Raw genomic sequence first — 26373 nt, 5'->3', positions numbered from 1 at the left:
ATTACAAAATAAAACCATAATGTAAAGACCATACAATAATACATAAACACCCTCAGTCAGGATTTCATGAAAAAAGAAACCACTTACGGTGTGCACAGAACTGGACCACTCACACTAAGGTGAAAACTTATCTGGTTTTATTTTTTAAAGAAAAATATTCCTCTTTAAACACAAAGCATGAACTAAAAACCTCCGAGGAACGGCTTCTCCTTCCTTGGAGCATGTTTGACTAAACTGTACAGTGACAGAGCTCCCCAAAGAACACACACATATAACATACAGTCTTTCTTTCACAGGAAATAAGGTTTAGGACTTGAAATTGTCCTCCTCACCCTCTCTAGACATCCATTCAATCCAAAAATACTCTGTACCTTACTCCCACCCCAGAACACAGTGATGATAATTTCTGGATGCAACATATATCTTAAAAAAAAAAAAAAAAAAAAAAAAAAAAAAAAAAAAAGTATGGGCCAAATTGGCCCATTCTAGCCTTTTAACAAATGTCTGTGAGAGAGGTTAAGACCATTGTTATTTCCAGGAATGGTGCTTGGAAGAAAAAATATAGCAGCATCCACAGGCAACAGAAGCCCTTGAGTCCAGCTGCCCTGTCACAAGGCAGTTCAGCAGGGATCTGCAGATGTTCCCAGCACCCAGGAACAGGGAGTAGGAATCAAACATTCACAGGCCTCATCTGTTGCTTGAACAAACAGCCTAAAATTCAGTGAGTCTGGCCTACATATGCCAGCAATGAGGTTCCCCCCCCCCAGTGACCAATTTAATGTCTAAGATTTTATGTTAAAAGGTATGATAAACTTCAGAAACCAGCAACTTGTTCTACCCACTCCCTCTATCCCATCAAATAGATATGTGCATAAAATTTCACATCTGCCAAACTCCCCGGACTGCGGAACTGGAACCAGACTCCAAAATACAAATTCCTTCTAATTCAGAACAGCAAAATCATCTAAAGTATCTGCAAGGTCTCAGAACATGCCTAACAAGCCCATAGCCAAAGAAGAAGTACCTGGACATTTTCAATGGAAAGTAGGAAATGGAAAAGGTCTGTAAATAAATATCATTTATACTTAATCATTAATTGTTGGTATTATTAAGCCACGTTCAGATCTTTATCAGGCCATTTTGTAAAGATCTTTCCCACTCCATACACTCCAACAGTTTTTACAGTAGGAAAAGTATTAGAAAAATAAAATCTCCCCCCTGAACAACACTGTATGAAGATCAACATCATCAGTCACAGATATTTTTACAGGGGACCAGATAAACTTCTGCTTCCTCCAAACCAGCTTTGTACAGAAAAGAGCAGCAAGATAGACACAGTATCTACGAGCTAGATTAAGGCCAACAATATAAAGACAAACATGGGCTCAGATCTTCTGAAATGAAGAAACCTTGCAAACGTTTTTGTGCATCTGCAGGCACACACACACACACACACACTCACACCACTCACACTCACACGCTCGTGTGTTCCTCAAGCAAAGGCTTCACAAAACCGTGAGAGCACCACGGGAGAGAGTTCTAGCACCAGAATGAAAAACTTCCCTCTGCAGTAATAAACCCCAAAGTCTCTCTATTGCTGTGGACAAGGTCACCGAGCCCCCTCCCCGAGCAGTGGGAGTGAGCAGCTCAGAGGGGCAGGGACAGCCTGGGTGCTCCTGCTCCCAATGCAGATGGGAGGAAGAGGGCTGTGGAGATGCTGCAGCTCCTGGGCTGTGAGGAGGAGGAGGAGGAGAAGGTTGGTATTGCAGTCTGGTCCAGCGTGGTGGTGAAACTGAGCGCAGGCTGGGAGGTGGAAGGGGGAGGTTTGCATACACAAAGTCACAGTGCACTTTGCTGGGTGGTAAGGACAAGCACAGCCACGGCATCTTCTGGCAGCTTGTCTCTGTGTGTAGCACAAGGATCACACACTGCACCAGAACATCAGGAAACCCAGAGAGCAGAGGCTGAAAGAGGAGCTTGGCAGCAGCTCTGCCATCATCCTGCCTGTACACATGCTCGGGTGAGCGTGCAAAGTCTATAAAAGGGACAAAAATCTCTTTACAACAAGGTTATGGGTCCGGTTTGGCTACAAGGAACAATTCATGCAAGTTACAACAGAAGTCATCATCCATTCAACACAGCTTTGTGCTGCAGGCTCTCCTGGCTCTGGGCTGTGTCCGGGAGGTGCTGGCTGTGCAGGGCTGCACAGCTCTCTGAGGAGCAGAGGGAGATGCAGGATCCTCCCTCAGCCCTCGGATCAGCACGAGTGTGCAGGCCTGGCCTCCCCTGCAGGCACAGCAGGGACCAGGCTGACCCACAGGGAGGGCAGGAGCAGCAGCTGGAAGTGGGCAGCTCAGACCGTGCAGGGAGACTTGGAAATCACAGAGACACTCAGTTTTTCAGTGCTTGAATCAGCAGCAGCCAAGCCCCGTTTATGCTGTCACATGCACACTGATCAGTCTGGCTGGGGCTCCCATGGGCTACCGAGTGAGGCTGGGGAGGAACTCAACTAAAACATGCAGCAAAATAAAAAGCAGAGTGAAAGGAAGGGTGATCATCACTGCCAGGTGGGGCTCAGGTTCAGAGCAGAGAATGGTCAGCAGCAGATACACCTTGCTCTGTGCACATGCAGGAACACAAGAGAGGAACAGCAGCGAACTGGAAGGGAGGCAAAGACACAGAATTCACCAATTCAGGGTGCAAACACAGGGATGTGGGGTGGGGCAGGGAAATTTGAGGTAAAGGAGCCCAAAGGAAGAGACAACAGAAAAACTCTTCTAGATCTGAGTCCTGCTTCAGGAAACACACAGCTAATGCCAGACAGCTCTCTTCTCACCAGGTGTTTTTCATACACTGGTAAATCTCTCTGCACTTGGTTTTTGGGAACCAAAACAGCAAGATCAGAATTTCTTTTTATTCCCTAAGATGCACTAAATGATTCTGAGTGTTCAGCACAATATTCTAAATGGCCCCTGAATTCTAAGCAATGCTGAAGGCTTACCCAAAAGCAGAAATACCCAAATTACAAACTGCTTTTGAAAATCTACTACTTTCCTTGGGCTAGAAAAGAAGAATCTCTCTAGAAGGCTGAATTGTCCAGAAGCAGGTTTGGCATTTCTCACTGAGAGCACCTGGGCATTTTACTAAGTAAGAAATATCTCAAACAGTGACTTAGCAAAACCCATCATCAGAGTGAGGTGTCAGGTCTCTGGATAGATGTATACAATCAGACAGCTCCTCACCTACCCCTAACAGAGCAGATTTGTGCGATTTACAGCAAGAACAGGCTCTGCCACTCACTGCTCCAGTGAAAGCTCCAGCAGAGCTGAGAGCTGAAGCCCTTTGTGGTGCAAATCACACCGGGATCCTTTCTTTTTGCCACTTGAGAGTAACACAGGTGATGCCTGCTGGGGCTGTGCAGCCCTGCAGCCACAGGCACACACAGGGCTGAGGGCCAGCAGGGCCACAAGGAACTGGTGAAACCTCAGGGCCAGGTCCAGCTGGAAGCACAAGGACATCTAAGATGCAAGAACATGACAGAGCAGCCAAGGTCACCCATGTGCTTAGGCAAGCTTAAGGCAACTAAAGAAAGTTCACTGACAATTTAGAGGAGAATGCCAGAGAGAAGAGAGAAGAGGAACCACTGAGCAGAGCCTGGGGATGCTGCTGCAGTAGCCAAAGCCCAGCACCAGCTACTAAGCCATCCCTCTTCTTCAGCTCATTTGCTCTAATTCTCCCCGTTTTACCAGCACCATCAGCACGAGGTCAATATGTCAGAAAGAAGAGCTGGGGCAGGTTCCTAAAAACGCAGCTCACACATTGTCAGGCTTGTGTCTCAGGTCAGTTCTCTTCAAAGGAAGTGTGTGGGCCATTGGAGCGGCCTCCTGCTTTGAGCTGGAGCTGGGAATGCTGCCTGCCACGTCCAGGGACGCTCCTGGGATATGTTCTGCCTGGAAGGGGTGGCAGCAGCTGCCCAGGCTCCTTTTCATGCCAGCTGAGTGTACAGCAGTTTTTCGATGAGCAGCATGCACCGGTGGCATGGCCTTGGCCATGAAGCCGTGGCTGGGCTGCTCTCATCTCCTCAGGACCAGGTGGAACCAGAGGGACAGGGAGGGCTGGCAGCAGTCAGCGCAGGCTCCTGTACACATAGGCTGATGTGAAAACAGCATTGAGGGTCAGGCTCACGGCCAGCAGGCCCCGCAGGGCAGAGGTCCCAAAGCGACCTGGCAGAGGGGAGAACACAGAGAAAAAAGGGAATTGTAGAAAGAGATGTTAAAGAACTGATAAGTAAAAGTGAACATGTGTTGTACTGCTTCTCTCTCGCCAGTGTTTCAGCACAAGCAGAAATTGCTGAAGCACTTTTCCTGCCAGGAAGCACTTTTCTTGCTGAAGCACTTTTCCTGTCAGGAAAGACTCCACTGCTCTCTTTTGGCTCTATTTTCATCTCATCTCATGCTCCTGACACCTGCATCCCCACCCCTCTTCTTCTGTCTCAGTTTAGCACTTTGTCAGTGTTCTTCAGACAGTCCAAAGAACAGGAACAGCTTTGTTAACATCTTAGAATGGCAGGCAGAAGGTCCATTTTGCAACTACTTATTAATTTGGTTTCCAGGGAAGACCTCAGCTACCCTCCCAGAAACGCTCACACGTGCATGAAGCAGTCACCAGCCTTGCACTCACCTCTCCAGCCTGCCAAATCTTCCCCTTTGGTAGTTGTGTCCACCACGCAGGTAGATGAGTGTGACGAGTGATCCTCCTTTTTGATGGAATTTTCACTGCAGATACTCCCCCCTTCCACGGCTGATCTCATATCTGCAAGGAGAGAAAGACAGGAGAATTCACCACCTGCGTTTCTCCTGCAGGTTCCCCAGGTTGTGGCCTGGATGCTGCAGGGCTGTGTCTCTGCAGGGCTGTGTCTCTGCACGGCTGTGCCTGTGCAGGGCTGTGTCTCTGCAGGGCTGTGCCTGTGCAGGGCTGTGCCTCTGCAGGGCTGTGTCTCTGCAGGGCTGTGCCTGTGCAGGGCTGTGCCTGTGCAGGGCTGTGTTCTCTGTGCCTGTCTCTGCATGGCTGTGCCTGTGCAGGGCTGTGTCTCTGCAGGGCTGTGCCTGTGCAAGGCTGTGTTCTCTGTGCCTGTCTCTGCAGGGCTGTGCCTGTGCAGGGCTGTGTTCCCTGCAGGACTGTGCCTCTGCAGGGCTGTGCCTCTGCAGGGCTGTGTCTCTGCAGGGCTGTGTTCTCTGTGCCTGTCTCTGCATGGCTGTGCCTGTGCAGGGCTGTGTTCTCTGTGCCTGTCTCTGCAGGGCTGTGCCTGTGCAGGGCTGTGCCTGTGCAGGGCTGTGTCTCTGCAGGGCTGTGCCTCTGCATGGCTGTGCCTCTGCAGGGCTGTGCCTGTGCAAGGCTGTGTCTCTGCAGGGCTGTGTCTCTGTGACTGTCTCTGCATGGCTGTGCCTGTGCAGGGCTGTGCCTGTGCATGGCTGTGTCTCTGCAGGGCTGTGTCTCTGCAGGGCTGTGTTCTCTGTGCCTGTACAAGGCTGTGCCTGTGCAAGGCTGTGTCCCTGCAGGGCTGTGCCTGTGCAAGGCTGTGCCTGTGCAGGGCTGTGTCTCTGCAGGGCTGTGTTCTCTGTGCCTGTCTCTGCAGGGCTGTGCCTGTGCAAGGCTGTGTTCCCTGCAGGGCTGTGTCTCTGCAGGGCTGTGCCTGTGCAGGGCTGTGCCTGTGCAAGGCTGTGTTCCCTGCAGGGCTGTGCCTGTGCAGGGCTGTGTCTCTGCATGGCTGTGTCTCTGCATGGCTGTGCCTGTGCAAGGCTGTGTTCCCTGCAGGGCTGTGCCCGCCAGCCGCTCCCTCCCGCTCCGTACCGGGCACGCCGCGCTCGCCGAGGCTCCTCGGGGGGCAGCCGGGCAGCTCGGGGCTGAAGGCGTTGCTGTCGGGCTGGGGGGGCTCCTCGGGGCCGCTGGGGAACAGCAGCAGCTTCTGCCCCTGCAGGTTGAGGCGGGCCGGGCTGATGAGCGGGCGGCGCAGGCGCAGCGAGCCCGAGCTCGAGGTGACCGAGCCGGCCACGGACGGGGCAGGGGACGGCAGGCGGGACGGGGCGCGGCTGCCCAGCAGCGACAGCGGGTCTGCAACACAAACACCACAGCCGTCACACACACTCTGAACAGCGGGACAGCCTTCTCCCAGAAATTCAAAAGCTGTGAGAAACTTAAAAGAACTCAAAATTATTATCTCTCTTTCTGTAAGCATTGTTTAGAGATATGGTTCTCCAGAGTGTGCTATTCATAGTTCACCAACAGTGTGAGAAAACATTCCTAAAAGCCAATCAAGTCTTAAGTCCACCATTGTTTCTATAAAAACTGTAGATTTTAATGATAAAGTGTCTTTTTCATACCTTCTAATGATAGAGTCTCTGTATCACCTTTAGCTGCCCCCAGTACCCATTTGGTAATAACACCCCACAGATAAAACCACCGGGTTATCATCCCACTGCACAGGCACAGTTCTCTTTAACAGTACTACAAGGAAAAGGAATGGGAGTTGCAAATATCCACCAATATGTCCTGTACTAAAATTTGTTATTTATTTGAGTTCCCACACTGCAAAGCACAGAGAAATCCCACAAGTACTTTGGTACACTCAGGAGTGACTCAGGTTATCAGGAGCCTGGTGAGCTTTGTCTTAGCTCAGCTGTGTCCATCCAGGAGAGGGTGCACAATCCATTCTGCAGTGAATGAAGTGCAGAGGAGGTGCACTGGGAGCACTGGGAGGTTTGCATGGCCCGGGGTGGGACAGCAGCACAAACAGCCCAGGGATCCGTCCGGGCCACAAGGGCCGCAGACAGGGCACGGAGCAGCCAAACCAGCAACTGCTGCTCTCTGCTGGGAAAGCTACAAAAGAGCTGCCCTGAATAGCTGAATTCTCCTCTCCAAGCAGGCTCAACCCTGCTCTAATCAGCAAAGGGCTCCTTGTTTTGTCTCACTGATGCCACCGTGAGCTCTCCCAGGGAGAACATCCAGCACACACAACACCCGACTTTATCCATCCCACCTCTAGCTGGGGCTCTCCCTGCAGCATTTCTAGCAGCAAAATGGACATTTTCACTGGAATGCGAGCAGGGAGGAAAGAATTCAACCAGACCACGTGTTTGAACCCACTCAGTGCAAATCCTGCACAGACTGTGGCTCTGGAAGGCCTGGAGCAGTACCTGATGTAGGGGACTCCTTGCAGTAGGACGACTGTGAGGCCGGCCGGCTTCCACTGAACAAGTAGCCAGAATCTAAAAGCAAAAATGAAACAATTTGAACCCAGGACGGGACTATAATGTGTGGATCCAGTGCCATTCCCTCTGGGCCAGCTCCTGCACACTCACCTGGATCCCTCCCAGCCCAATTCCTCCTGGAATTGCAGCTCCACTCCCTGTTGGACAGCCCCTGCACACTCCCTGGATCCCTCCCAACCCATCTCCCCCAGGATTTGCAGCCCCATTCCCTGGATCCCCCCCAGCCCAATTCCCCCAGGATTTGCAGCCCCATTCCCTGGATCCCTCCCAGCCCATCTCCCCCAGGATTTGCAGCCCCATTCCCTGGATCCCTCCCAGCCCAATTCCCCCAGGATTTGCAGCCCCATTCCCTGGATCCCCCACAGCCCAATTCCCCCAGGATTTGCAGCCCCTTCCCTGGATCCCTCCCAGCCCATCTCCCCCAGGATTTGCAGCCCATTCCCTGGATCCCCCAGCCCAATTCCTCCAGGATTTGCAGCTCCATTCCCTGGATCCCTCCCAGCCCATCTCCCCCAGGATTTGCAGCCCCATTCCCTGGATCCCTCCCAGCCCAATTCCCCCAGGATTTGCAGCCGCATTCCCTGGATCCTCCAGCCCAATTCCCCAGGATTGCAGCCCTCTCTCTGGATCCCCCTCAGCCCAATTCCCCCAGGATTTGCAGCCCCTCTCCCTGGATCCCCCAGCCCATATCCCCAGGATTTGCAGCCCTGTCCCCGTGCCAGCCCTGCCCTCCCTGGATCCCTCCCAGCCCAATTCTCCCAGGATTTGCAGCCCCATTCCCTGGATCCCTCCCAGCCCATCTCCCCCAGGAGCTGCAGCCCTGTCCCCGTGCCAGCCCTGCCCTCACCTGCCCGTGCCAGCGAGGGGATGGTGCCCAGCGACAGCGCCCTGTTGAGGCGGCCGGGCAGGGAGGACGAGCCCGTTCTGCGCGGGGCCCTGAAGAGCTGCTGGTTTGTCAGGTGCAGGATGCTGGGTGGAGTTGGGACAAACAGAGACGTGGCAGGTGAAGGGAAGGCTGGGCCAGGGCTGCTGGGAAAGACAGTGATGGAGTCCCCAGAGAGGTACCTGCAAAGGACACGCATGGCAGACACTTAGCAATGAGAAATCCCAGCCGCTGCCTCTTGTGCTTGCAGAACACTTGTTTTGCTGCCAGGTTTGGACTGACTTTTCAGTGCAGGAGTGCTGAAGTTTTATGGGAATGTTCCTACACTTTGGGAAAAGAATAACTGCCCAACCTTACTTAAATTATTGTGCACCAACCTGTCCCACAATACAGGGTGGAACAGTTTAGGAATGCCAGTGATAATACCCCAGATGAGAAAATTACCCAGAGAATGCTTTAAGAAGTCCAGATGTTAAAATACAGGGATTTTGTATTATTTTTAACAACTGAATGAAAATCCATGAAAGGAAGTTTAGAATATAAACCAGAATCTCTGTTCCCCTGAAAGATTTTCTTAGTTAAAAACACGTAATAGAACTGTCAAATAAATCATGATGAAGAACTGAGTATGAAGTGCACGTTTTTAAATGGAGATATCTGACTTGGCAGATACAATATTTGGAGGCTCAATCTCACTTCTGATGGAAACAGAGACAGATGAGAGCAGTAACATGGTTACATGGCTTTTCTTCTATCAGAGGAAAGCCAGGAGGAAATCAGAGGGTGAAGAAAATCTCAGCCTTGCACTGTGGGGTGATTTATGCACGTGTCATTCTGCCCTGGAGATGAAAGAGGTGGTGCAGCAATATTATGCTGTGCTAACTCTAGAGTGAAGATAACAATTTAAAGCATCTTATAAACTACTTATCTGCTAGTAGCAGGCAGCCATCACCAATCCTGACCAGCTTAATGAGGCTGAACACGTGAGGCAAGCAGGGTGCTGGGGCAGGAATGACTCCAGCAGCAGCCAGGGATGTGCAGGTGTGGCAGCCCCAATGCCCAACCTCTCCAGGATCCAGAGGACCTCAAAGGGGGTCCTGCTCTGCACCCCCACACACATCCACCCCACCACACACACAGATGGACGTGCCCAGCTCGGATTTGCAAGAGGAAATGAATGGGAAAGGGAATCAGAAATGCAGCTCAGGACTGATATGAATCATAGGAGAAAGAGTGATACCTACCCCTCACTGTGCCATGGCTGTGGAGGGCCAAACCAGAGCATCACCTGGGAGCCACATGGCTCTTCTGTCCTAACTTTGCACCTTCTGTGTCTTTGGGCCAAAGGATCCAACTTTACACAGCTCCTTGGTGCAGCAGAAAACAGCTTAACTGGTTTACTGGCTTTTGGAAGTCTTTCATTTAACAGGCTGGAAGCTATTCTAGTAATTTATCACTCATAACCACAGTCCTGGGACTGTGAGTGTTTTGGATCAGGCTTCCAATGGCTCTGCTGCTCAACAGCCCCAGTGCTCAACCTCACCCAGCCAGTGCAGCCAGATCCTCAGGGCAGCGAAGAATCATTTGTCTTAAACCATCCAGAAAAGGAATTAGCAAAGAGGAGCTGAAGGATTTTAAGTATAGCTTATTAATGCCTTAGGACCAAATTCTGACCAAAGTGTGTCCTAAACATTGATCTGTTCTGAACAAATTCCTGCTAAGTGTGCAAAATCCAGTTCCTGTTCTCTGCACTCTTTAGTGTTTGCCACTCCATATCAAGAGGGCTCAATGCTGCTAAAAGCTCTCATGGCAATGTGCTTCATGCCTGAGAATGGGCAGCTGAACTAAAACTTCTTCCAGAAGCAGATAAAAAAAAGGTGAGGAGATCAAGAGGAAGGAAGCAGCCCCATCACAGCCCTGGGATGGAGCACTGCAGCTGTGCCTCTGCTCCAAGCCATTTGTCACAGGCTAATAGTGGCTCTGGAAACAGTAAAAAATGGAACATAAAAAAAAAAGAGGGAAAAAAAAGGCTCTGGAGTCAGATAGTTTGTGGAAATAGTCAAGGCCCGGAAGCCGTTTATTTCAGAACTTGAATTATTGTGAACATCAAAAGTTGGGTATCTTAATTAGTGTTTACAATGATCACAATGTTACTAGACAGTCGGGCACAACTCTGCTACACAGATACTTTAAAAATAAATAAATAGAAGGTTAAAGAAGGGTATTACATGGTATGGGACTGTACACGGTCCTGAAGGAACTCCTCCTGCCAGGAGAGCCTCTCCTGCTCTGTGTGTGTGCCATTTTAAATTCCCTCCATAGGTGTGTGCCTTTTAAATTCACATTTTACAGAGATGCTGCACCAGCCCTGGGACAGACACAGACACGGGAGAGCAGGGGCAGGCCAGGCTGCAGATGGACCCACTCCTCTGTCAGATAATTCAGCCCATGAAGAAGAAGGGGAGATGCAGTCCCAGGCAGGCAGCTCGGGGATGTGCCCAGTGTCAGCCAGGGCTGAAACGTTTCCCCTCAGAACTGAGCACCCATCTACAGCAGGGACCCCTCCTCAGGGTGCAGAACAGGCCCTGCCACGCCAGGAACAGGGCACTGTCACTGTGCCCTGGCACTGCTCTGCTGCACCTCCCCACGCGGGGCACAGCCTCCTGTCAAAGCCACAGAGCCACGAGGGAAGAGCAGGACAGGAATAAAAAACAGGCACAAGGACAGGGGAGAGTAGTGTTAAAATGGGCACAGCTCTCAGACACATTAATATTTTGATATGTGGCTTAGAGAGCTACAAACTTCAGCTGCCAAGAGTAAGAATTCTTGTCTCTTGCCTGTGGTCCTGCTTTGGATGAAAAGGGAGGGTTGAATTAGAGCTGCATAAGACCTTCTAGAGCACAGATGCTTGGCATCAATTGTGCCTTTCCCCCCAGCTGGGGCACAAAGTGGGGAGTATATGTGTGTGTGTGTATGCACATCCTATGCCTACACGAACCCAGACTTGCTGGCACGCCCAAAATGCCCAGGGCTCCTCCTCCTGCCTGTGCACTCAAGAGCTTTGGTCCCAACGAGGCTTTACAGGGGATGACTTCAGGACTGAGTACTGTCCCTTTCCCTGGAGAGCACTGCCATGGCTCCAAGAGCCAAGTGTCCTTGCAGGTGACAGCACACCTGGAAGGAGCTGGCAGCTGTATATAACAGCACACAATTTCAACAGCATCTCTGAAAACCAAAGCAAAGCCATACAGCACAGCTCCCTTCACCTTTCACGAGTGCAGTCAGTCTGGAGCAATTATCTGGCTATTAATTATACTAATTTTTATAAGAGCATAAATACTTTGTTCACATTACATCAATACATAATTCCTATAGTGTCTAAGCATGATTATTAGCTTCACATAATTTCAGCACACTTGAAAAATATTCATAAAGCCAAAATAATAAGCCACTACACCATTTTTATATTCCCACATGTCCTCACCCTTTGACACACCCAAGCTCACTAGGGCATGCAAAGCATGGATGTAGGAAGGAGTTAAGAGAGAGGAAAGAACTGGATATAAACACAGAGTATTTAGAATGGTAAAAAGTCACAAAGGTGTCAGTTTGCATGCACTGATGTCACTGAGGGCCCCAGGAAGAACAGAAGCAGCAGCAGAGATGCTGACCTGGCTGCTGCCCCGGGGTTCTCCTGCAGTTGCTCAGCAATGTTAGCCCAGGTGTCCCCCTGTGCCCTGCCACGCTCGGTGGTGGCACGGGAGGGACAGAAGCGCTGGCCTGGCAGACACATGGGCACTGCTGCAGCCCTGTGCCACCAGGCAAAGCAACACAGTGTTGTCCCAAATCTTGTCCAGGAAAAGGCACTTCATGAACCCACACTGGCCCCTTTGGAACTGGCTCTGCTGGGCAGGGTACAAGATTTTGAGCTGGCACATCAGCCACGGCCACTGAGGGCCAGTCAGGCACTTGGGGATGGAGCAGATTCAATCTCAAGGGACACACAAACCCACTAACAATCCCTCAGCACCTCTGTTCTGCTGCTACCATCCCCTGGTCCTCACACATGGTTAGTACGAAAAAGCAGCACCTTGAATTAGGGGCTTTTGGGCTAAAACCCTCTAATATTGTTAAGATATTCACATGCTCTGGCCTGCAGGGCTGGGAGAATCCTCAGGCAACAAAGCTGCACCTGGAGACCACCATGTGCTCCTCTGTGGCCTGAAGTAGGAGCCCAGCTAAGGGAAAACAAGAAGCCCAAGGCAGTGACCAAGTGGTTCAGGATGATTTTGCATCATTTGTGGTTGTTAGTTACCAAGCTTTGTTAGCTCTTATCCCACCCAGCAGAAGGAAATGTGTGACACAAAATAGCACCTCAGCTGCACAGGACAGCACCACTGTGCAGCAAAACACACATTTTCACCTGCTGGACTCACTGTGGGGCAAGCAGGCATGCAGTTAGATGATGTGCTCAGATATCTACATTTACATGACATAATCTAACTGCTGAGTAAAAAATGCAAAGCACCTTCCAGCAGTGTCTGGAACAGCCTATTTGGCTTTGGAATCAGGTGTGGCAAGGACAGTCTCAGCAAAGGCAGTAGTGGTTCTGACTATTTCTTTTTCCACAGTCAACAGTAGAATGCTGCTAACTTACAAGTTCTCTGCAGGGCTCCTTGTCTGACACACAACTGGGACGGACTGAATGCTGCAGTTTAGAAATCAGAACACCTCTGGACAAAACCCACCCTTCCCCTTTCTTCCCTGACTCCTAAAGACCCATCATCCTCCACCATCAGCAAAAGCATGTGAGACAAGGAGAAACAAAGGAGCCTGTCAGCATCAGAGTCTCTAAAACACCAAAAATTCAACTGCTGCAAGGTTGGTTCTGAGGCTCTGAGGTTGTTGTTTTCAGAAGCAGCAGCACAGACATGCTGAGGCACCGAAAAGTGGGGAAAATAGGCTGACACCTGAGCAAAAACAAAAGCTTCTTTGGCATTAAATAAACCCCACTTCAATTATTCTGTTTCACCTTTGAAATTTCCCAATTACAAGCACAAAAGTTCTCAAATTGTAAGTTGTGAACAAAGCACCAGAGATCAGTTGTACAGCTTGGCCATAAAACAAAGTAGTTTTCTGATGTTCTGACATATAAATTAGTGCAACTAGTAAACATACTTCATTTGTATTAATCTGCATAAAGTGAGGACAAACGGATGTCACTTGCAGTTAACATGTCTCCCACATTAAAGGACTTTAAACTCAGCATAGATTTGCACTTGCTGTGCAAACAGAGCTAAAACATTCCTTAACAGGATTATTCAGGTTTCACAGTGTAAATCCTCTGCTTCCCACAGTTCTAGCAACTGCCTGTTCCCAACATTTAGTGTGCATCCTCCCCATCCCATCCCAGCAATGCACAGGGAAAAAGATAACCAGAGAAAAGAACAGGCATGGCAAACCAACATAACATTTACAGCAAAACATCACAAAAGGTGCCTGACCCCAGGGAGCTTGAGGAGGAGTCAAGTTTAAATAGAAAGAAAAAACCCAAGTATTCCTAAAAAGGGAGGAAAAGAGATGCTTAGAGGAGATAGGAGACAATGGGAAACAGGACACAGTGAAGCTTAACACAGCCTTGGCTTTCAGCTCCTGAGTAAAACATCTGGAGAGGCTGCCAGCCATCTTTAGAAGCTGCCACTGAGAGTTTCCTTCCTGCTGGGCAAGAGAATTTGGACAGATGCATTTCATTCTTATTAATAAAAGGGCATTGCTGACAGAAATCAGGCATGACATCACCATGACCATTCCCACTGAGTCTGTCAGCTTCTCATACCCCTCCTTTGAACCTTCTCAGTAAATCCTTCACATATGAGATTCCTCCCATTCCCTGGACACATCTCAGAGGAGAACACCAAGAGGAACTTTCAATCCAAATTGTACAGGTAAGTGCAGAAGACAATCACAGATAAAAGTCTTTTCTTACATGTACTTTATGAGGAAAATTTGGAAGTCCTGAAGCAGGAAAAAGGCAAGAATTAAAAAAAAGTCCAGATGCCTTATTTCACTTAATGGCCATAATAGCTCAAGGATTCCCATGCCTGTGAGCTGGAAGACAAATGTTTTGGGTCAGGACTGATAGTGATGGGAACATGGAAGATGGAACCAGACACTGCAGGTGCTGGATTCCACTTGTGGGTAAGTAAGTAAGTAAACAACCCTCAGCATCATTCACAAGCACCAGAATGGAGCCAGGCTCTGTGAGCTTGGATATTGCAGCTATCTGAAGGCACCAGAAAAAGATTCCAAAGGAGAGCCCAGGTGGGCAGCAGGTCTGTGTGCCACTCCCTTGCTAAGGCACAGGCACACAGCCAGGAGCTGCACCTTCCATGACTCAGCCTGGCTTATTGTTAACGAATTTCAGAGCTTTGGCAGTGCTACCTTTATGCTTTCACAATGAACAGCAGTTCCAGGAACAGTAAGTATGAACAGCTAGGAAATAGCTTTTGTTTCCTTTTAAAAAGCTCCTCTAATTCCACCAGCATCTGCAGCACCCAGTAGTGTCTGCATTTTTCAGCAGGAGTTGCAGATACTTCACAGTGAGAGCTCCACTCTGATTATTTTATAGTTTATACACTGGAAGATCACCAATTAACTTAGATCAGACTATTAGGGTGGTGAGTTCCGCTGTGCTATTCTGAACAGGAGAAAACAGCAGATGTTCTGAAAAGTGCTATTTCCCTCTTGAAAAACCAAAGTCCATATGAGAAACTCAGTGGAGTGCCTTTCAAACAACCATGCACGATAATCAGACTGCTTATCCTAAGGGGTCCCAACAAGTTAATCCTAAAAAACCCAAACAGCTGGAAGTTCCCTCCTCCCCACACAGTAATGCCCAGCCACCCCAGCTTTCAGCGGAGGAGTGCCAGGCACTCAGCTCCAAGTCACAATTTTCAGATCCTTATTTCAGTATTAGCACAATGCCAGACTGCAAAAAGAACCCCTGCAAGTAACCCAAAAAATCCATCTCTGTTGCCATGCAGTTCCACAGCAGAGCTCCCACACCTTCCCATCTGTGTTCTCAGCAATGAACTCTGACTGAGCAGTGGGGTACAATGAAAGCTGACATGGTACTCACAGCATGAGCCTGTCAGTCCCACACTTCTCTTTCTAAGGCTACAGGAGTGGAGGAGCAGAGGCATTTTTATCCAGTTGTGCTTATACACAGATGTTGCTCGGGGAGCAGGTGGGTAAAAAAACCCCAAGTAAACTGGCATTGAAAGCAACAACCACTAGTAGATCTGAAAGTTTCACCTCAGCTGCATATTTTCAGGTATTAAGACACCCTGAGCTACATGATTTTTTAAAGCACCTTTTTGAATAAATTACTGAAGTTTCAGTCAAAAGCACTTAAGGACACTTCTCCATTTGAAACAGGAGCCAGGAGAAGGGCAGAGCGAGAGGGTGCAGGTAAGTGATGCTACACAGTGGAAGGCAAGAAGAACCAGGTTTGGGCTCTGTGTGGTCCCTCCTTGCGTGCCTGGGCACCACAGCACGTGTCAACAAAGACTCCAAATCCAGAGGCAAGTTCCCATCAGTTCCAAATTAAAATGACCAGCACCATTAGGAAAGTGAAGGTGGCCCAGGCCCCATGGTGGATCAGGGCACAGGGCTCCTCTGTGAGTGGCTAAGGATGGAGAGACAGTGAGGAGAACCAGGAGGAGCCAGAATCTCTTTGGCTGGAGGAGCAGAATGGGGACGAGGCTGCATTTATGGAGCAGTTTGTGAGGCAGCTGCTGGAAGAACTGACTTTGGGGAAGCTGGATATTTGTACTGCTGACGTAGGATGCAGGAGGAAGGGAGAATGGAGGCAGCACGAGTAGCTTCCATGGCCAGCAGTGGAAATGCTAGCACAGTGGTAAGCAAGGATGGGGAAAAAAATTTATATATATATATATATACACACATGTGTATATGTGCATATATAAATATATATATATTTTTAAAAAAAGGAAGAAGAGATCTTCACTGCTTATCTAACTTTAAAAAAAGAGACACAGAGGAAGGGAAAATAACAAGAGGAGAGAGAAGCACCAGTCGCAAAGAGTTCACAAGGGTTTTTCCTGCTTCCCCCAGCGTCACTGCTCTGGCTCTGACCTTCGGGGCCGGGGTCTCCGCTGGCCCGTCGCCTTCCGCGTGGCCACGGCTGCGGTGAAGCCCACCAGGCAGCACAGGGACGTGGTGCCAAACTTGGCCGTGTCCAGCCAGCTGGGCGTGTCTGCCTTCAGGTAGCGCTCGGCCAGGTGCAGGCTCATCACCAGGAACCACAGCAGCGAGGCAAAGGCGTCGATCCGCCGGAGCCTGCCACGGGACGAGAAACCAGACAGGATTTAAACACTGCTGAACACCCTGGTCACCCCGTACTGCCTCTGACACAGCACATCCTGTGCAGCCCTGCCTGGGCTGGGCGAGTGTCTGAGCAGATCAGCTCCAGCTTTTCATTCACAGTAATTAAGCTTAAATGGAATGAATCAGTGCATGCAGTACTACATGTGCCATTCTGCAAGTGTTCACCCCAGATCACCGAGGCAGCCCAGCACTAGGGAGCTCCCACCACAGCAGTCTGAGCGAGACAGGAGCCCAGCACACGCACCTGATGCGCCCAGCCAGGAACATGGCCAGCAGGCAGGTGAAGAGCCCCAGCACAGCCACTGCCATCTGGTGATTCTTGCCGTAGGCCCAGGCCACGCTCAGGTTCTCCAGCAGGCGCTCCGGGAGCAGGCGGAGCAGCTCCCGCCAGCCGCGCCCCGAGCCGCCACCGTCACTGTCACTGTCACTGTCACCGCCGGCACGGGGGCTGGCGCCAGTCCTGTTCCACACGGGGCCAGCGGGGCCAGGAGCAGGGACAGCTGTGCTCAGGGAGAAGGGGTCCCCTGACCCGTACAAGGCCATCAGAACCAGGAACGCACAGCTGAGGAAGGCCAGGAACCGCAGGAGGATCACCTGAGCTGGCGTGGGGATGGAAGTGGATGAGGATGAACACAGGCTCTGCAGAGGAAAGGAGAAATGCCTTGTCAGGAGCTGAATGAACTGCAGCAAGGTTTTGAAATGGTGCTGTATGAAACACTTCCAGACTGTATGGTTTGCTGGACTGCTCTGCTCAACTCCTTCTAAGTCTCTGTACTGGGCTGACACCACGTGGGATTATTGTAGACTAGCAAGGAGCAATGGCAGAGACATGAACAGAAGCCAAGGTCAGGCAGGGCAATGAAACAAGGAGAAGGTCATAATTCAATTCCCATTGTTCTTTTTTTTTTTTTCCCTTGTACTCTGTAATTTCCTGCACTGCACTCACAAATTGGTTTCCCTACCTCCCCTTCTCTGCCTGTCCCATTATTTTCCTTCCACTCTATTATTACATTAGTCTTACCTTCTGGCAACTGTGCTGAATGAGGAAAACCTCAAACTAGCATTAGAAGCATCTATGGCAACTCTCCTGTGCTCTCCTAAACTGCAGGCACACAGCAAGCTCCCAGGGCTGGAGAGGCCAGGCTGCTCCCCCCTTTCCCAGCTGCAGGTGCAGTGGCAGAGCTGTCCCTGTCCTGTCCCTGTCCCCACGTACCTGGCTGTAGCTCTTGTCGCTCTCCCGGCGCCTGAAGTGGTGGCTGAGCAGCAGCGCCCGCAGCTGCCGGTTCTGGTGCTTGATGTAATACTCCACTGCAGCCTGGCACGGGCGGCACAGCTTGTAGGTCTGCTCCAGGTGGTGCTTGTACACCTCAATCTCCTCATCGTACTTGCCCTGGGCAGAGAACAGCAGGGGAAAACGGGTGAGAAGTGCAGGTGCCTCACCAGCTGTCATGATTGCTGTTGACAGAAGGGCAAAGCGTGACCCCAGTGCCACAGAAACAGCTCCCTGAACCAAGCTGCAGGCCAGGCATAGAGCCAGCCTCACACAGAGCTGAGCCAGCCTCCATGTCCCAGAAGGGATGGCAAAGAAGAGCCCTGGAGAAGGCTGCTGTGGCCCAACAGGATGTTGAATTTCCGTGCCCAATTTTGCTGTCTTTGTTGAGATCTTTTGAATACTACATAGGTGAGACAAGTAACTAGAATTGCTCCTCCTCTCCTCAAATGAGGGGACACAAAATACCTGTGGCTCCTTCACTCCAGGCTCATCCCTCCCTGGAGCAGCCAGCCCTGCTGTCACTGACACCCCTATCCAAGCACACTGGATAACAATCCCAGGTTTCTCAGCTGGCACAGGCACTGCAGCTCACTGAATGCTTAAAAAGGGGCCAAAGGCTGGCAGTACTTGAGCAACTGGATAGGTCTGGCAAGAGGCAGGGACTAGAAATAAAGCTGAGAAAAGGGCACCAGCCAAAGATATTCTCATTAAGCGTGATCAAATTTCAATCTGTTCTCCAGGAATCACTCTGATTAAACTCATTATAATTACACAAAGCAGACTGGATTAGGCAAGCCAGAGAAGGACACATCACACTACAGCACAGTCTAACCCCAAGGCTTGACCATGCCAAGGAATGCAGCACTAAATTCTCTGCACAGATCTTTAGGGAGCCATAAAACCGTGAAGGAGAAACCCCATTATCCCTCCTCCATGCATATTAAGTAATGGGAAGGCCAAGAAGTTGTTTAGCAGGAAATCCTGTTGCTGTAGCTGCAAAATCCCTCTGCCCTCCTAAGCACAGATGCCTAACCAGGGAAACTGTGGCTGCACAGGATTCCTCTCCCAGTTCACTTGTAAATGCAGAGCAGCACAGCCAGGGCCTCGGGAAAACAAAACCTATTAAGGCTTCATGTTAACTGCTGGGCTGTTGTGCCTCTCAGGTCCCATAAACTCAGCCATGGGAAGTACTGGAGGTGTAAGATGATCTCAGAAATGTCCTGGGCTCAAGCTTCAGTTTCCAGTGCTCATCTAGAACAGGGGAACATTCCAGCTTTGAAGTAGAATTAGGTAAATTTACAACACTAATCACTGAACTTCTCTGCACTGGAGTGCCACAGCGTGCTTCTGAAGACTGTTGGAACATCATTCCACAGCACACTGAAAACATGCTCTCTCTCCTGCTAACCAGGCTGCAGCATGGAATAAACAGATGCATGGATGGGAATGCCTTGGACAAACATTCTCCAATGGTGGCAGTCCCTAATGAACACTCACCTCCTCCCTTGGTGAGAATGAAGCCAGCTGTTTGATTTTCATGGTTTGATGGTTGTTGCATTTCTTGCAGAGCAGAATCTGGCTGCTCACCCACTGCTGTGGTTTGGTAGGGTCACAGAAAGTCGGACTGCCTGACACAACGTGGTTAAGGTGTTCCATGTACTGGGCAGGGATGGGCTTGTTGTAGTCTCCATTCTGACAAAAAACAGGGGGAAAAGCAAACATTCAATCATAAAATCACAGCTAGGTTGACAGTAAGATTCCCTAAGTTCTGTCAGCAGCTCTGCATATCATTAGCATGCACCTATGTAACAAAATAAATTAGTAAAAAAAGAGGCAAAATGCTTCAAATCTTCCCCCATCTCCACTGTCCTGCACACCTATTTCAGGCAGCTGGTCGTGCTGGATTTCAGCTCAAGACAGGCTTTACTATTTAACAGAACACAAAACCAGAGAAGAATTGTTCCATACAGTAAAATAAGTATTCTTACGAGATATGTCAAGGCCACTTTTGCCCTTTAAAGCAAGACAGGAACATCTGTCTCGATCTCTCTAGTCAGCACAACCCAGTGCAGAGGATTCTCTCTCCAAGCTGAGGTGCTGAGCTCACGGGTGCTGGGCACAGGCAGCCAGCTGTGCATTCACTGTCCCATGCTGCTGAGGCTCCCCAGGCCCTGCCAGCCCCCTGTACCCCCTGTCCCAGCCCCCTGTACCCCCTGTCCCAGCCCCTGCACCTCCCGGAAGCCGTTGTACTGGCTGTCCATTCATTGCCCCATGCCACTGAGGCTCCCCAGGCCCTGCCAGCCCCCTGTACCCCCTGTCCCAGCCCCTGTACCCCCTGTCCCAGCCCCTGTCCCAGCCCCTGCACCTCCTGGAAGCCGTTGTACTGCTCGCAGTTGGGGCAGTCCCAGCAGTTGCGGTTCCCGTAGGGCACCACCGTGTCCTGGTTGCAGAACCAGCAGTTCACCGTCACGTGCGTGGGCTTCTTCCTGGGGGGACAACAAACATCTCAGGCAGGAGCCCTCAGCTCAGCTGGTGGAGAGGAGAGCAATGGCTTCCCAACAGTGAAATGCAGGAAAACAGCCAATCCTCCCATTCCGTGTGCTTAATGCTATGACTGGGAGTAGTGCTTTTAGCAATGAAAAGCAGAAATAAATTCTGCCTGACAATCATCCCTCTGCTCCAGTACCATGGACATGCCAGAACTTCAATAACAACCTTGTGATTTACCCACTTCACTGTTTTTCATGGCTATATCTGGGGGTCCTCTCCATAATCAGCAGTGCCATTCTATGAGAAGGTGCAGTAGAATTGATGCTTAATACACAGGATTCCAGGGAAAGGAAGTCAGGAGCCACAGGAGCTGCCTGTGAGGGTGCCCAGAAACCCAGGAAATGGGCATCCCCTGCTTTTATGCACTAGAACTGAAGGGATAAAGACTAATGACCTTGATCCATGAGCCCCTTGTTCTCTAAAGCAATCCTGTTAAAACAACAGCCAATACAGACAAACAGCTGTGACGTGGCCCCACCAAAACAGGTTGTGACAGATGTGTGAGCAAAGACCTTCAGCAGCCCAATCCCTGAGCCTGCCTGCTAGAGAAGCTCTGCATTTGTCTCAAAGCTCAGTGCAAGGCCCAAGGGGAGCTCCCTGGCCCAGGCACCACAGCCCAGCTGTCTGGGCTCATCAGCCCCAGTCCCATTTCCAGGGAGGGCAGCTGTGCAGACAGATGGACACAGCTGCCACAGCCCAGCTCCACCAGGGAATAATGAATCTGTGGGGCTCCACTGCAGCAGCAGAGCAGGGGAGCAAATAACAGCAACCATTTCTCCCACTCACAATTCCATGGAGCATGCCTTGAAACTGTTCATAAAACATCAAACCCTCAAGCAATGTCTGAGCCTCCTGTTTAGGCACTAACAATGAGGATATGCTTGAAATGAAGCACTGTAAAGTCAGAATGTACAGAGGATTCCCTGCCAGATGCTGAAAGAAAATGGCTGGAGCTACTAGGATGACAGATTCTCATCTCAAAATAGATGCAAACACCCACACCCCCCTTAAAATGAATATTCCCTGCTCAACTTTCTTCACTGCCAAGGGGGCTCAACTGATCTGAGTTAAAAATATCACTGCTAAAACTAACAGGCAAAAAAACTCCCCAAACCAGCCCAGAGTTTAAAGCAGACAAATCTAGGTTGGTGTCTGAGTTATCCAAGAGCTGCTGCTGTCCAAAAGCCAAGCACGTGCCCACCCCAATCCCCTCCTGTGGCACCACCGAAACCCCTCAGCCCCTGCCCACCCCAGGCTCTGCATTCCATGGCATGGCAGAGGCAGCAGCACTAATTTCAAGGGTGACAGAACTGGAAAGCACAGGTGAAGAAATGAATAAAGCAGTCATGCTACAAAGGGAAATCCATCAGTGCCAAACCCTGCCTGAGAACTCGCTAATATCAGAGACCAAATCCTCAGAGTACTCGAGGCCTTTCCAGCCTTTTCCAAACAGGATTTCATTTCTTGCTCTGGAGGCTCAGGAAGTACTACCAAGGATTAAATAGCAGCACCTCATTTGCAATGTATGCAAAACAAATGGTTAAGTCCTGGATTATTTAGGATAAAAGGCAATAATACTTCCTTCTGTGAACCTATAATCTGTTGCCATAGAAATAGGTGCAAAAAATCCCAAATTCCCAATCTGGTGAATACAAAACAACAAGGAGAGAAGAAAGGTGTTTAGGCAAGAACATGTAGGTAGGGTGCTAATTTTCTAGTAATTGGGCAGGATTGAAAAAAAAACCAAAAAACAAGTTCTGCATTTGGAAAGACTCTCAAATACAGATTTAACTACTCTGGAGCTATATTTACCTTGCCTGAATTCAGGCAGCAGCTGAGGGCAGTGAGTTAAAGCACACACTGCTTCCAAAGTCAGAGAGTGCCAGCACAAATGGAGCCTTTACCATGTGCTCAATCCCTTACAAATCAAAAGGCAAATCATCCCCGAGGAGTTCATAATCTACCACTGTGCTAATCTGAGCCAGCTCCACTGGCCAGAGAACCTCCCTGCACACCAAAACCTGGGCAGCAAGAAGAGATGGAGTTACTCCAGGCACAGAGAGACTCCACTCACAGCTGACTCCCTGTGTAACCTGCACACCCAGCCAGGCTCACAACACATTCCCACGCTTGCACAAACTGCTGTGCAGGTAGAAAATGCTTAAGCCAAAATTGAGGGGAAAATACCTGCAGCAAACTCAGTTATGGCATCAACAGCTAAATGTCTGACATTGCTCAGATGACACCCTGTTCCTTGGTGAGAAGCTGCTGGATTCTTTATTTTGCTCACAAAAATCAGGCTGCAGCTCTGCAGGTCCCATTGACAAACACTGGTTAGCAACTAGTTTGTGTCTGTCATGTAACACAAGGAGGAACTGAGGCTCCTTCCCAGCACTCTTCACTTCTCATTTATACACACATTTAAGGTCATGCTGAAGTCCATGCTTCTAATGGATTGCCAGAACAACAGTCCACCTTGGTAAGTGCTGGCAATAATAAACTGAATTTGTAAATATTTTTATTTACATCTATTCCCCATCCTCTTTAAGTCAGAAGAGGAAAATGTTTACTTTTCTGTAGTATTGAAAGAGACACTGGTGGATGTGCGGCTCTTCGCTGGGTTACCAAGGATTAGAAGAAAAAGCCAATTCTCTATTAAAAGTATTTAAAGCAGCAGTCTCATTCTGGCACAACTGGATCACAAAGCAATTATTCAAATGGCTATGCCAGCACATCTGAACAGTCCCCTCAGCCAGGAAAAAGGTGCCCAGTGGGCTCAGGCAGGGACACACACTCATTGATAACCACCCCAGGCTCTGTTCCTATCTGGACATCAAATCTGTTATCTCCTTGATAAACAAAAAGCAAAGGCAGCATCATATCTATGTCTCTCATCCCCTTATTAAGCTGTCTTCCTTGATGACTATCATTGACTAAGATTCACTAAATCAAGGCAGAATAAGAAATTTGGAAGCATCAGGATGGTACTGAGAAAGACAACATGTAGCTTCAAAGAATTATCAAGGTCACCTGAAAGAATTTACCGGCAGTCTTCAAGGACTTGGGAAGAAATGCTTTCCATTCCAGAGACCTTTTGATGAACTCAGCAAAACAAACCCACTCTCCTCACTCTAAAGGCACGCTAGCCTCAACTGGGTCAAAGAAATCTTGCCTGCTTCACTGGAATTGCCTTTAGGCCACTTGGATTTCTTGGCTACCCTAAATATGTCAGACAAAGGCCAAGTCTTATATATGGACTAATGTCCCATTGATCATTGATATGGATAAATAAGCAGCAAATGCTTTAGAGGAAACCTTAGGCATCACATTGAGGATGCAGGAATATGCTGCTCTTGCAAAGCATTAACGTGAAGTGAACCTTAGCATAGGGAGCCCTTGGGACTGGCTTGTCTCCAATAGAAGCACTTAACAGATGAGCAGGCTGCAAGGTCTATTGCTGCTACAGAGCCTGAAATCCTTATATTCCACACATCCCTACATTCCTTTCATGCTATGCCAGATTAGAACCTGTCAAATTAAGCTTTTCTCCTTTCATGAGATCTGAATCATGACATGCCTCCTGATGCTTTTCAAACCTGGCTTTCAATTGCTCTGAATTTGTTCTAAGGTCAGGAACGTTCTGTGCAATTAAGAAACAAGTAACCAAAGAATTTTGGTCGCTAATCAATAATTTTGACTTGCATAGAATCTCCCCTAGTTCTATCACTGTGCTAACAGCTTTGATATTTACAAGCGTGTTCCCCAGCAATCCATCCCTCACCCCACACCCACCAGCCACAGGAGCAGGATCTTCTCTTTCCGTGCCTCAAAGACGCCGGACAAGGAGCGGGGGAGAGGCGACGGGCAGCGCTGGGATGCTCAGCCCGGCACACAAAGCCATTCCCGGGCACAGAGCGCTCCCATCCCAGCCGCGTTCCCGGCGGCGTTGGGGCAGCTCCGGGATGCTCAGCGCAGCACACAAAGCCATTCCCGGCTTTGGGGTGTCTGTGCTCCCAGCCGCTCTCCCCGCCCGGCCCTGCCCGCACCGCCGCCCAGGCCGGGCCCTGCCGGGGCTCTCCCACAGCGGGCGGGCCCGGGCCCCGCGTGGCGCCTTCCCGCCGCCGCGGGCCGCATCCCGCCATGCCATGCCCAGCCTCCCTCCTCCTCCTCCTCCTTCCGCCCGTCCTTCCCTCCCTCCCCGGCCGCCGTCCCCGCGCCGCCGGCCGTACCTCCGCGCGATGCGGTAGAGCAGCAGCCCCGCGGCCGCGGCGCAGGCGGTGACGCCCAGCCCGGCTCCGTCCATGCCGGCGCGGCCGCGCTGCCCCGGCGCTGGCGGAGCCGCTTTGTAGGGGCGCGGCCGGCGCCCGGCCCGCCCCTGGGCCCGCGGGGGCGGCGCGTGACTCACGGCGGGGCCGGAGTCGTGCGCCGGGGCCGCCGTGACTCAGCGCCGCAAAGGCCGAGATCGTGGCGGCGGGGGCGGCCCGGGCCCGGCCGGCCGGGGGCGGCCCGGGGAGGTCGTGCCTGGCCCGGCGTGCCTGGCCCGGCGCCCGGCGCACACCGGGGACAGCGCTTCTGCTAAATATAGCGCGGCGCTGTCGGTGTGACGGCGGGGACAGGCCCCGTGAAGGGCGGCCGCCGCAGCGCGGCTCTGAGAGGAATGTCCTGGGCTGCGAGGGACACGGTTCATCCCCGGCCCTCACAGACACCCCAAAATCCCGCCTTGGGCATCCCTGGAGTGTCCTGGGCTGCAAGGGACACAGTCCCGGCCCTCACAGACACCCCAGAATCCCTCCCTGGGTATCCCCGGAATATCTTGGGCTGGAAGGGACACGGTTCATCCCCGGCCTGCACAGACACCCCAAAATCCTGCCCTGGGCATCCCTGGAGTGTCCTGGGCTGGAAGGGACACAGTCCAGCCCCTGTTCCTGCAGAGACATGCCAAAATCCCACCCTGTGTGTCCCTGAGTATCCTGGGCTGGAAGGGACACAGTCCAGACCTGCACAGACACCCCAAAATCCTGCCCTGGGCATCCCTGGAATTATGTAGCTGTTTCTGTGATTGAAACAAAGGAAAACCTTCTCAGCACAATACAATTGCTTCAAGTTGAGGAGTTCCAGGTTATGTCAGCATCATGTTTTTTAAAAGGCATAAATGGAAAAGGTCTTCATAGACAAATATTTGTGCTGGGAGCGAACTCTGCTTTTAAGCTTAACTATGGTTGGGCTCTTCACTGTTGCATTTCCATCTGTAGAGATTTAACCATGGAAATTAATTCTGCGGAGTAACAGTGAATATTTCATCTTAACAAATTTAAAAGGCACATAATTTTTCCATCTCCTTCCATTGTTTAGTGCAATTACTTAGGGATTGTGTTACGAGAATGCTGGGGCAGGCAGGAAGAACAACCCACCCAGTCCTTTGGCACAGCCAGCCCTCCTGTGTGTGCTGCAGAGCTGCGCTGTTCTCCCTACACAAATCCCTCCCTTCCTCTCAGCTCTGTCTGTGCCATCACCCCAAGCAGAGGTGCTTTGTTTAACACTGAGTTTCCTCCTCAAAGGAGCGAATGAGGAGCCTGTGCAAGGGGCACAGCCACAGCACATGGAACACAATTCCCAGCAAATGCAGGTGTTTGGAGGGCTATCGAGGCAGCCACAGGTATTAAAGGGAGGTATTAAAGTCCCACAGTGTAAGGACTTGGCTCAGAAATGCTTCCAAAACGAAATTAACCGACACGAGTGGCTCATCATATTGCAGTATGTGTGTCATTTCCATTGAACTGGTAATTTATGAATGGAAACAGGCACAGTCCTGGTGAAGTTAATGGAATCTGTGTGATCACCTCAGATAGCAGTGATTTCATCACCTGACTGATAATTAAGCTACAAAGGGTCCAGCAATGAAGCCTTTACCTACCTTCCATGGAAATGACTTTCTGTAGAAGCTGGAAAAGAGGAAGGAACAGTGAGAAATTCCTTTAGATTGACTTTGA

General features: G+C 50.3%; 1 protein-coding gene across 1 annotated transcript; it reads right to left on the bottom strand.

Annotated features, from left to right (window-relative positions):
* Positions 1-445: 445 nt before the first annotated feature.
* Positions 446-24744, bottom strand: TMEM201 (transmembrane protein 201). The gene is made up of 11 exons (XM_064730425.1): positions 24613-24744; positions 20199-20319; positions 19331-19525; positions 17774-17950; positions 16805-17199; positions 16309-16512; positions 8116-8333; positions 7194-7265; positions 5851-6111; positions 4681-4812; positions 446-4223 (listed from the first exon to the last, which is right to left on the bottom strand). The coding sequence occupies exons 1-11, from the start codon at positions 24684-24686 to the stop codon at positions 4126-4128; spliced, it is 1947 nt and encodes a 648-aa protein (XP_064586495.1). The 5' UTR covers positions 24687-24744; the 3' UTR covers positions 446-4125.
* Positions 24745-26373: the final 1629 nt, after the last annotated feature.

Source organism: Zonotrichia leucophrys, chromosome 21, assembly GCF_028769735.1.
Source record: "Zonotrichia leucophrys gambelii isolate GWCS_2022_RI chromosome 21, RI_Zleu_2.0, whole genome shotgun sequence".
NCBI lineage: Eukaryota > Metazoa > Chordata > Aves > Passeriformes > Passerellidae > Zonotrichia > Zonotrichia leucophrys.
This window is presented reverse-complemented; position numbering and strand designations above follow the sequence as displayed.